The 17,485-nt window shown below is 41.0% G+C and overlaps 1 protein-coding gene across 4 annotated transcripts in view; it reads right to left on the bottom strand.

Moving 5' to 3' along the window:
- Nucleotides 1-11,121, bottom strand: part of LOC127007389 (glycerol-3-phosphate acyltransferase 1, mitochondrial-like) — a 47,932-nt gene extending 36,811 nt beyond the window's left edge. Inside the window, exons 1-3 of one of the 4 annotated variants that reach the window (XM_050878310.1) lie at nucleotides 10,668-11,121; nucleotides 7,836-7,972; nucleotides 5,832-6,040 (exon numbers count right to left, since the gene is read on the bottom strand). In XM_050878310.1, coding sequence (XP_050734267.1) covers nucleotides 5,832-6,040; nucleotides 7,836-7,953 — 327 coding nt within the window. In that variant the 5' untranslated portion in view covers nucleotides 7,954-7,972; nucleotides 10,668-11,121. The remainder of the gene's footprint in view (nucleotides 1-5,831; nucleotides 6,041-7,835; nucleotides 7,973-10,667) is intronic. The other 3 variants (XM_050878303.1, XM_050878304.1, XM_050878309.1) reach the window with 3 other exon arrangements.
- Nucleotides 11,122-17,485: the final 6,364 nt, after the last annotated feature.

Here is a 17,485-nt window from a genome sequence, read left to right as displayed (position 1 = left end):
AGATCCCAATCTTCCTGTAAACACAGGTCATGGGGTCACAAAGCCTCACTTAAAAGAAGGTAGATGAAAAAGGGTCAGCCGACCAAGTGAAAATGTACTACAGGCCCCATTCATACACACGTCCATAACTCATCAATGATTGTGACACCACTGATACGAAATGCTTTACAGCCCATCAAGTCTATGACAAGCAGTGGCCTTACAGATGAAGGAAGCTGCAGGCTTTTCACGTCAGCTTTGTACCCTTCTGACATGTCACTTGTAACCATGGCTATCTATTCTATCCAAGTCTGTGATGCCATGTCCCCACACAGGAACCTCCTTCAAGAGGGTAGTGACAGCAGAAGCATTTCTAACTTTCCTTGTTCTGGCACTACCTCTGGGCACACCCAATCACTCACTCAACAACTCCATTGCTCTATTAATCTGTTTCACTGGAGGTCTTCCCTTGACACACCATCCCTCAATAAACTCCTTTTATAGAGTCATCCTTGTTCACTCTCATCACATCTAAACCCTCTCTGAGCACCATATATCACCCATTCAGCCACCCCTAATCCACATCCTTTCCTATTACACTCACACCAAAACTCTCACACATGCTATTATTGCTTTCTCCATCCACCCTAACACACCACATACACATCTTACATAGCTCAGTACTATTTAGTGTATTTACGATTGCTGTGCTGGATTCCATGTTGGCGTCTCTGAGGCATGACAGAGTTGAGAGGATATTATTTATTAAACCCCTCTTTACTCCCACGCTCACATTTCTTCCTTTCATAATTCTTTGAAGTACCTATTCCATTACCTGTCTGCCCATCACTGTGCTCTCACCTCTTCCTCTATGCTTCCATGCTTCCACAGAAATGCTCCTAATGCAATTACTTCATCTAATCTCCTTCCAAGCAGATCTTACTCTCTGTCTGCTCCAACTCTGTATGGCTTTACATGCTTGATAGTCTACTCTCCTGCCCTGTCAAACATAACTCGTCATTATTTACTCTCAACTTTCTTAAACAACCTGCCAATTCATCCCCAGTCCTTTGCAGCAGCATCTAACTTTCTGCAAACAACACTATCATCTTCAAAAAAACTTGCCACCTATGACTGCAAAGGAGTGCATTGGAGACCACCCAAGGTCAAGGTGTGGTTTTGCCTCGGGGGAGAATATTAAGAAGTCACATTGCCAAGCTTACTGGGAATCAGGACCAATATAGGGTTCTATCTCATGGGACTACAGCTTCCCTGAGGAGAGACGATGATAGTCTGTCAGGGATCTCACTGAGGATGTCCAAGACTATTTCAATACAATACAAATTACCTCTGACCTGCCTACTGAGCCTTGAAGCCCTCTCTGAGCTTTCCTCTCAACTTAGAGCTATCAAAACAGCATATGAGATGATTGCCTTGTATCAGACATGGATGGGCAAAGGGGTCATTGGGCTGAGTACTTTGAGCAGCTGTCCATGGCAGACCCTCTGAGCGGGCAGTTCCCAACTGCTGGGTTACAAATAGTGGATGTTGATCCACTCATTGATGATCAAAGGCTGTGGAAAAGTTGAGGAGTGGAAAGGCAGATGGGAATTGTAACATCAGTGCAAAGCTACTCAAAGCTAGAATGTCACCATGATCCATGGGTTGCATGTAGTCTTGATTGCTATATGGTAATCTGGTACTATTCCTCCTGACTGGACAAGGGGGCTGGTCATTCCTATCTGGAGAGTGAAAGGGAATGGCAGGAATGTAACAACTGCCACAGTATTACACTGCTCCACTTGCCAGGCAATGTGCTTGCCCATTTATTGCTCATGTAGATTCATAGCCAACTGCTGAAGTTGCTAAGACCTAAGTAATCCAGGTTCATGCCTGGTGAGTCCACAACTGATTGTCATCCTTTGCTGGTGAAGTGCTGACATGAATTTTGACAGGGGATGGCTGCAGCCAGTGGCGTACCCAGAAAATTGAAAAGGGGGGAGCCATGGTCCTCCCAGTCGCCACTGGCTGCAGCCTATGTCGATCTCAAGGAGATGTTTGATTCAGTACATTGTGAGGCCCTCTGGAAGCTTCTGCAACTCCATGGAATTCCTGTGAGGATTGTTGGTCTATTGACTGGCCTGTGCTCTGGATTAGAGTGCTGTGAAGTAAATGAAAGGGATATTCAGCTTCTTTCCTGTGAACACATGAGTGAGGCAGAGCTATGTCTTTACCCCATCACATTTTTAACACTTGTATGGACTAGGTATTAGGCAGAGTTGTGGCCGAAAGTCATAGAGCATCTTTTGACAATACCAAGGTCACCAAATTGATATCTGCCATATGATGCAGTAATCCTCAATAAATCACTGGAGATTCTGGTGATGGCTCTTGGGGCATTACAAGAGGTGAAGTGAAGCCTTTGCAACTTCAGGTTTCCTGGGCCAAGACTAAAAAGATCAAGATAAGGTGTTTGGAGGCTTACTTGGATGAAACAGTACTGTCTGTTCATGTGTGTGGTGATACCATTAATAAATAGGAATTTTCACATACCTTGGTAGTGCAATGCAGGATAATGGTGGGTCTCACCAAGAAGTTTTATGATGGAGTGACTTGGCCCATGGTATTATGGATTCACTCAGTACAGTACATGTATATACATTGTTGATACCTGTGCAGAAAGACAGATTCTGATCTTCAAGTTGTTTGAGTTTCCCGTCTAACTTTATAGCTGTAAGACATGGACACTAATTAGTGATTTAAGAGGCAAATTGATGCCTTTGGTAATAAGTGTCTATGCTTAATCATGGGATTTCGGCAGAATGACTTTGTGTCAAATCAGTGATTACTCCGTGAGACTGAATCGAGGCCTAGTACATACTTAGTCCATGAACACCCTCTGACTACATGGACACGTGGCACGTGGCACTGGGGTGTTTCTGTAAGAGACAATTCCGAGTGGAGGAGCCAAAGAATCCCCACAAAGCATGTGGCATGGGAAAGTCAATGGATCCTGCCATGAAGAGGCCTACATGTAAACTTGCTTCAAGGGACCCCAGAGTTGGCATCTTAGGCTAACTAGGTGAGGCAAAGTGCCCCTCTGGCATTTGCCCCAGTTGATTTACTGATTGATGTATTCTTTGCTAGACATGCTGATGAGAGCAAGAAGAACTGGTATAGGGGAGCTGACAAATGTATACCAGAAAATGTTGAAGGAGGAAAGTAGTCTGAAGAAATAGCTCAACCATTCCTCTGTTCAAATGAAAGGGAGATGCCTTGCAGTGTGAAAAGTGCAGAGGCTTGAGCTTGTTAGAGCACAGTATGAAGATCTGGGAGAAAGAGTTATATAAAAGAGTGAAGAAAAGTATCGGTACGGACAACTGTCAATTTGGATTGACGGGTGGGAAGTCCATGTGACAATTACAAGATAAATATGGTGAGAAGAAGCAATTGTTCCATGTGTTTATTAACTTGGAGAGAGCATTTGATAAGGGAGCAAGAGGTGCCTTAATCTATTAACGACGCCACTGCCGCTGGCGTCATATAATTTTTTCTGACGTGGGCGACGAGCATGACATTAGCACCAGAGAGCGAGAAGCTCTCTGGAAATTGAACGGCACGCGTAACTATGTATATGTTGATGCTAAGTGATTAACTGGCACCTCTTTTGCCCCTTAGACGACTTCGTGCAAAAAAATAGTCTATAGTTCTTGCCTACACATCATGGGGTCTGCAGAGCGATTATGTTCCCTCAGCCGATCTGTTTTGGCGGTCTTCCTTTAGTTTCTGCTTATTGTGTGCATGCTGAGCATAGTCTTGACACCTCCACTGATATACATGATATTCTGGATGAACCAATATCTTGTTCACAGTGGTGTTCAGAGGAGTGGGAAGATGAAGTTGGAATTTTTTGGGAATCATGGAATTCCAGCCAAACGGTCAGTCCAAATCATAATCTGATTTCACAGTTGAGTTATAGGGATGATTTTCTCCAACTTTTATTCAATGAGATTCATTACAGAATAAAAAACTACAAATTTTTTTTTTTTTAGTTTCGCTGAAACTTTAGCTCTCTGTAGGCAGTAAATTTCCAGGTTAAAGATTATAAACTATATTTCCTCAGACTCCATCGCAATAAAATGAGCAACTTTTCTTCATGAAATGTTTCTGTACGTCGCACCAGTAAAAACTTGGAATTTTTGGGAATCGTGGAATTCCAGCCAAACGGTTAGTCCAAATCATAATCTGATTTCACAGTTGAGATATAAGGATAATTTTCTACAACTTTTATTCAATGAAATTCATTCCAGAATGAAAACTACAAAAAATTTTTTTTTTGAGTTTCACTGCAACTTTGGCTCACTGTAGGCAGTAAATTTCCAAGTCAAAGATTATAAACTATATTTTTCAAACTCCATTGCGATAAAATGAGCAACTTTTCTATAATAAATTTTCCTGTATGTTGCACCAGTAAAAACTTGGAATTTTTGGGGAATCATGGAATTCCAGCCAAACAGTCAGTCCAAATTATAATCTGATTTCACAGTTGAGTTATACGGATGATTTTCTACAACTTTTATTCAATGAGTTTCACCAGAATAACAAAAACTACAACAATTTACCAAAATTATTAATTGAGTTTCACCACAACTTTGGCTCTCTGTGGGCAGTAAATTTCCAGGTCGAAGATTATAAAATATATTTTTCAGACTCCATTGTGATAAAATGAGCAACTTTTCTTCAATAATTTTTTCTGTACATCGCACCAGTAAAAAGTTGGAATTTTTCAGGAATCATGGAATTCCAGCCAAATGCAACAACCTAGAAAGAAACGAATTTCACAGCAGGGTGTGCCAGAAAATCTTCTATAAAATATCTTTTATGACTTTTTCTTAGTTTCAAAGTGCATTTCTCGATGACTTTTGCGTCGTGGGGGATATCCCGAGAAAAACTTTTGTGGTTTGGAGGGGTTAAAGGTAAGTGGAATGACGTATATAGATATATGCAAATACTACACAGTCCAGGGTTGGAAAAAAATCATGACTTTTTTCTAAAAAAAATAAAAAATCAATTTATTTGATTTAAATCGGATTTTTTTTATTTAAATGATTCTTTTTGCATTAATCCTTGTTTGTTTCCACTGATTATTTGTTTCAGTCTTTCATGTATTAAACTTGGCCAATATTTTTTTAATGCTTTTGAACATTTTTCTTGTAAGAGACGGCAATGATTCACTGGTGCCTGACTTGCTACAGGACCAGTACTGGACAAATAGACTTGATACTTTTCCTGTACAACTAGTTCACATGTTCTTCCTTCTTCTCTCTCTCTCTCTCTCTCTCTCTCTCTCTCTCTCTCTCTCTCTATATATATATATATTATATATATAAATAATTTTATTTATATATATATAAATATATATATATATATATATATATATATATATATATATATATATATATATATATATATATATATATATATATATATATATATATATATATATATATATATATATATATATATATATATATATATATATATATATATATATATATATATATATATAATTTAAATCATTAGATATTTTACTATTGATATGACACTTAATCATTTTAAATACAGTATATTTAATTCTGATTTAAATCATGATTTTTTTTACTCTGGGTTTAAATTGATTTAAATCAAACCCACCCTGACTACACACCACATAGTAAAGGACTTAAAACATTCACGGATTTTGGTATTCACAGGGGGTTCAGGAACCAATATCCAGCAGATGATGTGGGCTGATTGTATGCGTATGTATATAGAATATAAGCTTCAATGATTATGAAAAATAGTATACTTACAATCTGATTCAGATAGACTCTTGTCTGACTGCGAGTTCTTTGGATGTTCTTGAACACGTTTGGGGCACGAACAAACTCGGACAAATGTTCAGGCATTTCATATTTCCATGATTGACTGTAATTGCCACTACTTTGGCGGCTGTTTCTGTTGCCTCGTCTACTTGAATTCCTGCCACCTCCATAGTCTGATGTGGAGGAACGATTTCTGCCTGCAACAAAATATTGAAAATAATGTAGTGTAAACAATGAGCAGCATAGTACAATACTTTCAACTTCCTGAAATTCAAAATATGCTCCAATTTTTCAGTAAAAGATTCTAAGCTGCTGAATTTAGTACTACCCTAATCTCAATTTTGCAGATAATTGGTTCTGAGAGGTTCTGTTGATATCAAGTAACCAATGCCGGCCCTTCCTATACGCTCACTACGCTCAGTGCATAGGGACTCTGATCACAGGGGGGCCTTATGATATATATATATATATATATATATATATATATATATATATATATATATATATATATATATATATATATATATATATATATATATATATATATATATATATATATATATATATGCTTAGGACAGAAATATAACTTGTGGGGTGAATACATGAGAAAAAAATGTGAACAAAGAGATAGGGAGGGGGCCTCCAAAAGAGATCCAGCTTGGAGACTCAGACAGGCTAGAACCGGCACTGCAATACATACAGAAAATAACATCACTTATGAGAATTAATATCTTTTTGCATGTAGCTACACAAGGCAAAAAAATATCAGTTCACAATATTGATGAAATATCATGACACCATGGACCAAAGGACACCAAAGTATGACCATGTTAGCTTTCGGGCAGTGTATGGCATGTTTGGCGGCCATTATGAAACAAATGCTAGATGATTCATCTTTCATGAATCAGCCACAGCCAATTCTTATGGCAATCCCCCCACATCAGTGCTTGTTTAAATGTTTATGGTAGGCAGCAGACCCCTTATGCACTGATACTTTTTTACCTTGAGTATTTAACAAATCCACAAATACCTTGATAATCTTAGTATGGAATGCCATGAGACTGCCATATATATTTTGATATATTTTGACATTTGACCAAGAAAATTGAAATTACCACTCTTGAAAGGTACCAAGTAAATACAAGAATGTACGAAAAAGATCTGCATCAATTGAGACATGACTGTACAGGTAACTCTCGCTACACGCGAGTTTGGTTTACGCATTTTTTAAATAACGCGGGGTCCAAAATCCAAATAAATGTTTAATTTACACGTTTTTTTCACTTATACGCGATATTTTATGGAGTGGCCACCAGATGTCTCACGCAACTAGACTCACACTGCGCCGCGGCCACACAGCTGAGCTCAGTTCTTCCTGCGCACCACTTTACAACAATACAGTACCCACGTTGCCACGCTACTCAACAATAGGGGTGGGCAGATACCGGTACTAACGGTACCAGCTAAACGGTACGGTACCGGTACCAGACTGCTCGGTACCGGTACCAATACTAGCCAGTCGCTCATGGTGTCCCTCATTTCTTCCTCACACGAGTGAGGCTGAGACGGAGTGCCTGAGTGGATATCTCGGTGATATGGATAATCTCTCTCTCTCTCTCTCTCTCTCTCTCCACTGAATGAAGTGAATACTTATTTTTCGATAGAAACCTACCTCTTGTTTGATTTACATTGATTTTGATTTACGCGACCTCTTCAAGGACACAATACTCACGTAAATTGAGAGTTACCTGTACAGAAATCATTATCATGTTTCAGAGGGAAGAAACCAAAGTGAAGACATAAAGGTTTCAAAAAGGGGCTAATTATTGCCATCATTTTAGTATAATCACTGGAAAATAAGGCTCATGCTTTTATGCATGCAATACATGGGTCCTCAAAAAAAAATATGTGCAAAACACAACTATAACAAATATACCTAAAAATATACATCCATGGAGGAGGCTTGTATGTTTAAATCAGATAAGGACTCACCAGGACCCATAAAGTTATTTCCGGTGCAAAACTGTTGATTCATCGGGCCATGGCGTGGGGCTTGATTAGTGCCCCAGACGTTATCAACACCTTGTACCTTGGGGAGAACATCCACCATTGCTTTTTACTCTGTGGGGCTAAAAATGAGGACTGTATTTAGATGAATATGTAAATTAAAAATGTTACATATTTATCAAGTGCAAATATTTTACATTAATTCTTGACATTTCAGTATCTCACTGAGGCAAACTCAGTAAGTAAACTTGAGATTTTATTTTTTGATTCAGCTATCTTGAGAACATTTGTGTACCTGTAGATCTCACACATGTGTAATACATAATGCATACAGAAAAGACAAAGCCACATGATGTGCAAAACACGCCCTTAGAATTTATGGCATATGAGGCAAATGGTGTATAAGACAAAATTAAAAATTTTCATTCAAAGTGTGGGCTGAGAGGTATATTCTCTGCATAAAGGTAAAGGTAATGTCTGAGCCAAATGCTATGCTGCCCATCAGATCAGGCCGCTGCCACATTATCTTAATCTAAGAGAATTTCCTATTAATCTAATGGTAAAATTCTAGTGTTTGCCCATACTCCCCCCTCCCCCCCATACAAGCCTGGGGACCTGGTGGGAACACGGGGTTTCGGATGGGGGACACGAAATCTGTCGCAATCGCGTATTTTTTTAGTGGGGTGGGGGTGGGGGGGATAAAAAGTCCCTAATCTAGGGAAATTCCCTAAATCTAGGGATTTTTCCTCCCACCACCACAAAAACTGAGCGTTTGTGACGAATTTAGTGTTTCCCATATGGAAACCACGCAGTCACTGGATCCCCAAGCTTGTTTTGGGAGAGAAGCGTAGTGAACCCACCAAACAATGCTCGCCTCACCATCTGGCGTGGCGCCGGAGGCCATCTGCGCTCACATAAACCACCTACACCACACTCATGCCCTCTCTCTCTAGTAGGTCCTCACCTCATCGCAAGGATTCTGTCCTCCAAGTAGAGTCCGTGGCACCAAACACAGTGAACCTTCATTGTTTATCACTGACACAAGCAAAACCACTAGCTAGCCTTGATCTGTCCAACGCTGCGCCTTAAACAGTACTGCGGGTTCCAGAGCAAGTGAAGGCTCTCGAACCTCCTGCCCGAGCTGTTCGAATACGTGAATCCTTACTGACCGCATGTTGAATCTGCTTCACGGGTTCATATTCCCAGTATACAAGGTGATTGTGGATATTGACTCCGCGCCACCAGAATACAATAATATGCCTCCATATATCATATATAGAGTTAAAAAAACAAAATACATGTCCCTCAACCATAATATGAAGGCAGAAGTACTCAAAAGTAAAGAAGCAGCCGAATTAATCCCCTTCCCGCAACGATCTTGGGGGACCCGCGGGAGGTCGGGGTATTTGGGTGGGGGAGCATATTTAAACTACTCCAACCAAACTTTATGACCCGCTAACTTTGCCCCCCCCTGGACCCCCCCCCTCTTAAAGTACCCCAACCGAACTTTACGACCTAACAGCTAACTGAGGGACATTGAACACAAATAACCTGCGTTCGAACCTGCTTCACGCGATCGTACATGATACCAAACCTGCTTCACACGTTCATACGTGCTACCAGTAAGTGAACACATAGTTGTATGTGACGGTTGCAAGATTCCTATGACGTAAATTACTTACCGTTTATAGATGCTACATTATGACCATAATACTGTAGCGGGGGGCTTCGCCCCCCTCGAACCCCCCATTTGGTATAGAGAGTGAGTGAAATAGCGTGGTTTCCGTACTACGTTGTAAAAAAACCCAGAATGTATGAAATTTCCCTACATCTAAGTAATTGTAAGGGATTTCCCTACATCTAGGGGATTTTTCAACCCCCCATAGCTCAAAAACTATGCATTTGCGACGCATTTCATGTTTACCACTGCATTTCCCGAAGTCTCAATGGCCCCTAGCCAATTTTGGTTGCGAGGGGTAAGTATGGGCAAACACTAGAATAATACCAATCTAATGGATAGTAGGTAACCTAATGCTGCTTAAACAGTAACCTATCGCCACTAAAATATTAACATCGCCATACAATAATAGCCTATCATTTTTAAATCAGTTGTTCAAATCACAGAAACAAGTAAATTGTTATGGAAACAGTGATCAAAGTAATGATTAGCACTTTATAATTATCAGGAAAAATTAGCTTGAACCAGCTGTGAGTTCACTGGGCATAATTCTAGAGCAATATCATAGCCCCCCCCTGCCCCCCTGCAAGAAGATAAGAAAGAAGGGGGCAGCATCTGATATTCTTAATCAATGGAAAAGAAAACTCCCACCCACATAATCTTCATCATAGGTCCTTGATTTTGTTAGGGCTGGAAATAATAATAATAAAAAGAAAGATCCAAAGCAAATGCATAGAATTGCCGACACAAAATAGACAAAAAACTGCCGAGCTGGCAAAGATCTTCAAATAATGAAGTGACCAAGCAAAATACAGAAATGGAGTAAGAAATGTTGAAGATCAATGCTGAAGTGTGTGCCACAGTCCATGTAGATCACATGAATCCCGGTTTTATATATGAACTGAATGAGAAAGATTTAAAAATGTCGCAAGTTGAAAAGGTTCTATTTGTTTTCTGATCTGAAACCTGCACAACACATCGCTCAGGTCACAGCTAAGGGGAACAGGATGGTTGAATTCACGAAGAGAAACTTTTTGTAGGCCTACATGGATGCTAAAATGTGTATGAAGAAGAGAATTGTCACAATCATCCATTATGTCAAATTACAGCAATTTTAATCTTCACAAGAAAGGACTTACTTCGCTGTGACCACCGTGTTCCTCAACGTCTTGGGGAACTGGGTAGGGCAGGGAACCACGGCATCAAGGACCCTAAAGGAGCATGTGGTTCAGGACTGTTTGTGATCTTTGGTCTTGGTCTTTGATCTTTGAAGAATTCCAACTCTTAGGCTGGATCCTGCTGAGCTGTCTTGGGACCCTTGAAGGCGATGACAGGGGTGAGGGAGTAGCTATGGCGGCGCTGGTCTACGAGTTTGAAGCCAGATTAGGGAGGCTGAGGGCGGTGCATGGCGGCATCTTGGGCAGTGGAGGAGGAAATGCCCGGAATCCCAGTGTTCTTTAGTGGTGTGTGCGAGTCAGCTCCTACAGTGACACCGCCTTGTCCGGACAGGCTGGGGCGGGGGCGAGAGGGTGACGTTTGTTTACCACACACGCCCGGCGGCCAACTCGCTCCTCGTCCCAGGGTTACCAAATTATCGTATTCAGGCACTCACCAAATCGTATTTTCCAGTTCTGAGTCACAGCTATCGCAAACAAACGCCAATAAGTAATGCTTTTAACGAGAACTTTAACTGGAATTTCGTTATCTGTGTGGGTAGGAAAGTTTTGGGCCCTGGAACTGATAAATGCGGTGTTTTGAGTACGAAAATTTGGCAACCCTGCCTCGTCCTCGTCCTCCCACTCAGCTTCTTCTTTTGAGCTGTTCCGCCTTGTATCGCTTCTTTTGGGTTTTTCCTTGGTTCTTCTTCACACTTATATACTTCACTACACACTCTTGGTTACTTCACTGCGCATACTTAATTATATACTTCACCCTGCCTGCCCTGAGTTTTGTTTTCCTGTTCACTTTGTTTCCACAGTGACTTTGCATTTCTGTTTTCTTTTCCTTTGTTTTCTTCACTCTGGCCTATTTAGTTTGGTCTTTTTGCATTTCCCTTTTCTGTACTTTGAATCGTTTTTACCTATTACAATCAATCAATCACTTGTTCTTTTTACTTCTCTTTTGCCGGGTTATCGTACTCAGGACGTTGCATTTATCGGTTTCTACCTATTAACTCATATGATGGTATTCAATCAAGTTTAGCATCTAAAACCTAATTATTAATATATTCAATACAAGTGGAATTAATAAATCAACGTTAATAAAGCAGATTTAACTGCCGAATTTCATCATTGTCGTGCATACTTAACCAACACCACTATAGAGGTTTTGCAGTGACGTCACGAAATAGCATCGTCTGCACCTTGTGCGTCGTCTGCAAACCCGCTGGTGGTCACCTCCCCAGCAGAGTGAGCAGATGGACCACGTGTGCCCCATCCCCAAGTCACTACCCGCGGACAAATGGCAGGACCTTCAGCATCATTTGTGTTAAGTGATTACGCGAGATCGCTTGAGAATGCTGCGAAGCTAAGATACATCGAAAAAATCAGTGCTTTTGGGGGAGGAGACTGGTAGACTGGCTGTCTGGCTGGCTAGCTGGTTAACTGGTGGGTTGATTGGTTGCCTGGTGGGTTAATTGGCTGGCTGGCTGGTTGACTGGTGGGTTGACGCCATGGTTGCCTGGTGGGTTGATTGGCTGGCTGATTGGTTAACTGACTGTCTGTCTAACTGACCGACTGGATGGCTGGCTGGTTGACTGGATGACTGACTGGGTGGTTGACTGACTGGCTGATTGTTTGGCTGGATGACTGGTTGACTGGATGATTAGTTGGTTGGCTGATTGTCTGGCTGGTCGGTTGACTGGCAGTCCCTCTGCCTAGCCGATCTCCTGTTGCTGACCAGTGATGCCCAGGTAGGCCCAGGTAGGCAGCACAGGCAGACAGGCAAGTGACGACAGGTGAGGGCAGGTGACGGCAAGTCACCTTACACTACGCACTCTTGGTCACTTCCCTGCGTACACTTTATACTCCACCCAGCACTGAACTCTGTCCCTCTGTGCACTTTGCCTCCACTGAATTTCCTTTCCTATTTTCTTCCCCTGCTTGAGCGCCGCCATGCGTGTTTACCTCCGCCAGCTCATGTAAATCCCGTTCCAGAGTAATCCCCCGCCACACAATAAGCTAGGGGACCCGGGGCAATACCTAAATGAGTGTTACCTCATGTAATAATCTGATCAGTCTTGCCTGTAATATTTACCTCTGACAAAATGAGCACTGCAGAGTCGAGATGAAGCAGACGGCCGCCAGTTTTCCCTCCTCACAGCTGCTATCCACTTACCCGCTCTTCTGGATTCGCTGGAAATCTATAAAATGACACCGCATCTCTCCCGTGTCGGTTAGAACATCCAACCGCACAGCATACGTATCCCATGACAAACACACAGAGCACTTGTGCAGCCGCCACCAAGGTTTGCTTTGATAAATGACCACGGCCACTGACCACCAAGATGGCCGTGCAGGCCCGCGCTACCCCCGCACCCCCACTGATGACGTCAGCTGCAAAACCTCTATACGTACCGCGGTCAACTCTGCTGATCGATTTAAGCCACCTACACGTTAATATAGTAATCTGTTGGCAGTCTTGCGGTTTTTCTTTTCACTTCAAGGAAGCCAGCTAAAGGACCAATAAAATGTACAGATCGAGTGGCCGAGATAGGGTCATATGCAGTATTAGAATGGTACTATCTCGATACTTTCCTCTTCAAAGCTTTAAAGTCGTAGGAGGAAGACCAGGTGTGGCTTCCCCCTTCTCCACCTACAGCTAAGTAACCATTTGCTAGGATGTTTTAGGATAGCTACTAGGTTGCTGTGTGCCTGGTGTTAATTAATTATTCTTAATTTCCAGCGAGTTTCTTTGTTGTTTTCAATAAACTTAAGAGCAGGTTTATCTGGCTTTTGCTTACCCTATGGGAGATGTGACTGGTCAGATATTTTAATAATAATAAGGACTAGAGGGGCTGTGAGTCTGATAACTCAATTTTCAGTTATTTTATTTATAATTTTTTATTGCTGAGAATTTACGGGATTTTCTGAAGTCCAGACCTTTCAAGAACCCCACAGATACATAAACGAAGGAAGGTTCTTCCAGAGTTTACCAGCGAAAGGGATGATAGAATGAAACTGCTGGCAGTGGTTAACTCTGCTTTAAAGCCCCTATTACACGTATCCGGTTTCCTACGGCGCCGTCGGTCGCGACGCTAGCATATGTTCAAACCGGAGCGTGTGATAGCAAATCGGCCGTATGAACGCTCACCCACGGAGTGAACCAGCTGGCAGGAACCTGGGTGAGCTATGCAGAAGAAAACTATCACCACAGTTATAGCCCAGTCTTCGTTATTGGTAGGCTATGTTCTATTTTATATATATATATATATATATATATATATATATATATATATATATATATATATATATATATATATATATTGTATTTCGTTGGGGATATACCCCAAGGGAGGAAGGCGGTGCATGCCGCGCAACCACCCAGACGGCGGGTACGAGAGATGCCCAATTCTTTCAAGTGGAGGAGGCCCAACAACGGGGCTGGGGGTGTCGTGTATACACACACACACACACACACAAATATATATATATATATATATATATATATATATATATATATATATATATATATATATATATATATATATATATATATATATATATATATACAGAACAAAGCTCGAGGTTCTTACAAATAATCCCGCTCGTTCGATACATAACACTATACCTATTACCTTAGCTAATTATATATAATTATTTACTATTATCACTCAACACCTTAAAAATCGGCACGACAGCTATGATAATAAAGCACTGAGAAGAAACATCCTCCTTTATTTAAGGCTCTCCCAGACCGCAGTATCACCGTCAAGGATTCTAGAGTATCAGACTCCTTGGTCACCGCTCTGGTAACAATCAGCGGCGTCGTTCATGGATGATGTCACGCGGTGCTTTATTAACTTTGGTGTCCCCCCCAATGGCGTCTGCCACACTTGACTAAAGTACGTAGCATAACCGATATGATGTTAGGTTATCTGGAAATCTCTTATCACTCACATGCCTATCAAGACTGCATTACATCTTGATATGACATGTTGAATATATTTTTCCTGAAAGTTGTAGTAGGTACAAGATAAGTGTTTTTTTTAAATTTATTTATCTATTTTTTTTTTACAAAAGCGCACAAGCGCTAAAATCTCGGGAAATTTAATATATTCAATGACAATGAGAGAATTGAAAAGTTAGCTGATCAGATTGTATTAATTCATACCTAATAAATGTTCTAGCGATACGAAAGGGCCGTAGACCAAACAGCGTGGAACACTTCTCAACTTTACCAATAATTTTAATTAATGAAAAAGACCTTCATAGCAATGGTATTAAGGAAACAAACTGAAATGCCACATCTGGATACAGTACAGTCAGATCTTACATTTTCTCGCTTACAACGCAGTAAACTTATCTACTGAATAAAAAATAATAAAAAAACTCTCAGTCGATAATATTGCCAAGTCAGATATCCTCCTTCTTGGATCCGGGCCCTGGACTGACTCACAGTGACCAGGGATGGAGTGAATACAAGAGTTGCAAGTATTCGTATACGAATAGACTACGAACACTTCAAATTCCAACGAATACGAATACGAATTCGAATACACTGAAATGGTTTTAATTCGAGTACAAATACGAATACTTCTTGAAAGTATTCATGAATACATTCATGAATATTTTTCATTAAGTAGTACATTCAGTACCAGTGGGCACGGTTCCGCTAGCCGCTAATTAGCGAGGCTAATCTCTTTCATTAGCTGATTAGCGTTTTCGCTATCATTGGAAAGTTAGCGGACCATTGGCTTCCGCTAAATGTAGTTCCTCCTCCGCTAACTTTAAGTCCACTAAAAAAAATTCATACAGGTTTGTTCTTAATTGTCCGTTGTGGGCAGACACAGCACCAGTTGAGGTACACGGCGCAATAATTTCAGAGCTTCTCTTGTGGGTAAATTATGCCTTAAAGTAGGTAAATTGGACAATTGATAGTGAAACTTTTTTGGTATTTTAGGCCTCTCTAGTGGCACATTCAAGTCATCAGTGACGCTAATAGTCATAATATATGACGTCTGGAGACTTTAGCGCAGTGGCGACTTAAGTGTTACTGACGGTAGAAAGGTAGAGATTGGAAAAGCTAAACACGGGATTGGCTTGCGTGACGAGCCGTGGCCAGGGCAGAGGCAGGTGACATGGTGTACACCCCACGGCGGACTTAATTATTATAGTGTTGCTGCACCACATTCTACACATTAATAGCTAAACCATTAAAAATTACACCTTGTACAAGAGTTTCTTCTGATGTTTTTTATTTTTTTTATGTTTTGACCTTCATTGGCATCGGTGAATACATATCGTTTCCCCTTTTTCCTCACCCGAAGGGGGGAAGTGGAAACCGAAGCATTTCTGGTGAAAGCGAAGGTTAGAATTGTTCAAATAAAAAAAAGGATGGGATAAACCTTGTCTATATAGTGAAATGCATACTGGTCCTAAACTTCAGTATTATCGAATGTATTTTTATCCCTTAGCCAATAAAATCGCGGGTGCTGGCAGTGGTCTGACTGAGGATGTAAACAAACGCAAACCCTGTACCATCTCGCTTTTATCGAAGAAATTTGCCATATTGACTCTTATACTTTCATTTTTTTGTCAAGAAACACTAATTAGGACATATTTCATGTCAATATAAAGAAGGTTGTAAGATTTACACCACCTCCGTCGAGGTTGTAACTTACATCCTCCTTTACAGCCTCCCGGATGCTTCCTGAATTCGGGTGTAAGGGTCGGAGGTTGTACCTCGGCCTTACAATGTTGTAAGTGTTTTCTGAATATGGCCCCTGCGACGTTGTCACCGTGTAGTCGCGTTCATTCTTGTCGCCTTGTTTATCGTTATCGAAGTCATGCAAGGTGAGTGAGGACGTTCTTGTTCCGCCAGAAGATGCTGATCTGGGTGAGAGTGGAGTGGTGGAGTCCCAGAAGTTCCAGAACCCTTGGTCCCACCTGGAGAAGTACTTTGTCCTTAAATCAAGAGATATGACAGACGCCTATGTCTTTCACTTCCGGTGCGTAGCTAATGTGCCACCCGCCCACCCCACGGAGACCATCTTTAACGGACAGATGGCGAGCGTTTACAACTTGAAGCTAAGAGGTAACACCCAGCTAGTCTAAGCTATAACATATTGAATTTCAGGTCTCTCTCTCTCTCTCTCTCTCTCTCTCTCTCTCTCTCTCTCTCTAGGTCTGTCTTTAAATGTTTTATAACCAAAATACTAAACCGAAGATAAATCAATAAAAAGTTAGCGGTTAGCGTTAGCTTCCTTCCACTAATTTATTTATCAGTTTAGCGGTTTAGCGTAAGCGAAGCTAACTTTTTAGTTAGTGGATTACCAGTTAGCAAAGCTAACTTTTCGGTTTGCGGTGCCCACCACTTTTCAGTGGCAACTGAGTCAGACTCCAGCAGACACCGTGCTGCCACAGTCTGCTAACCCTGTAGCTATACACGTCGCCCAGGACAACATATGAAACAACAGCTGTTATTTCTGATAATAAATTTTGAGGTGTTAGTCAGACTTTTCGTAGAATATGAATACTTTTCCCTTGTATTCGATTACGAATACGAATACACACAATACCGGTATTCGAATGTATTCGAATACGAATACCGAATACGAATACTCCATCCCTGACTGTGAACCGTAAATAATTTTAAATCAGCTTCAACTTCGAAAATTTCTTTCACAAGACGCCGCAGATACACATATTTAAGAGAAACCTAGGACAGCATGAGTCAGAAGTCAGAAATCTCATTTAGCTATGAATGTTACCCAATCCAATGCAGTCCAGTTCTTGAC

The sequence above is a fragment of the Eriocheir sinensis genome, chromosome 35, assembly GCF_024679095.1.
Source record: "Eriocheir sinensis breed Jianghai 21 chromosome 35, ASM2467909v1, whole genome shotgun sequence".
Taxonomy (NCBI): domain Eukaryota; kingdom Metazoa; phylum Arthropoda; class Malacostraca; order Decapoda; family Varunidae; genus Eriocheir; species Eriocheir sinensis.
Note: the sequence above shows the minus strand (reverse complement) of the source record. Positions and strands in the feature narration are given on the sequence as shown.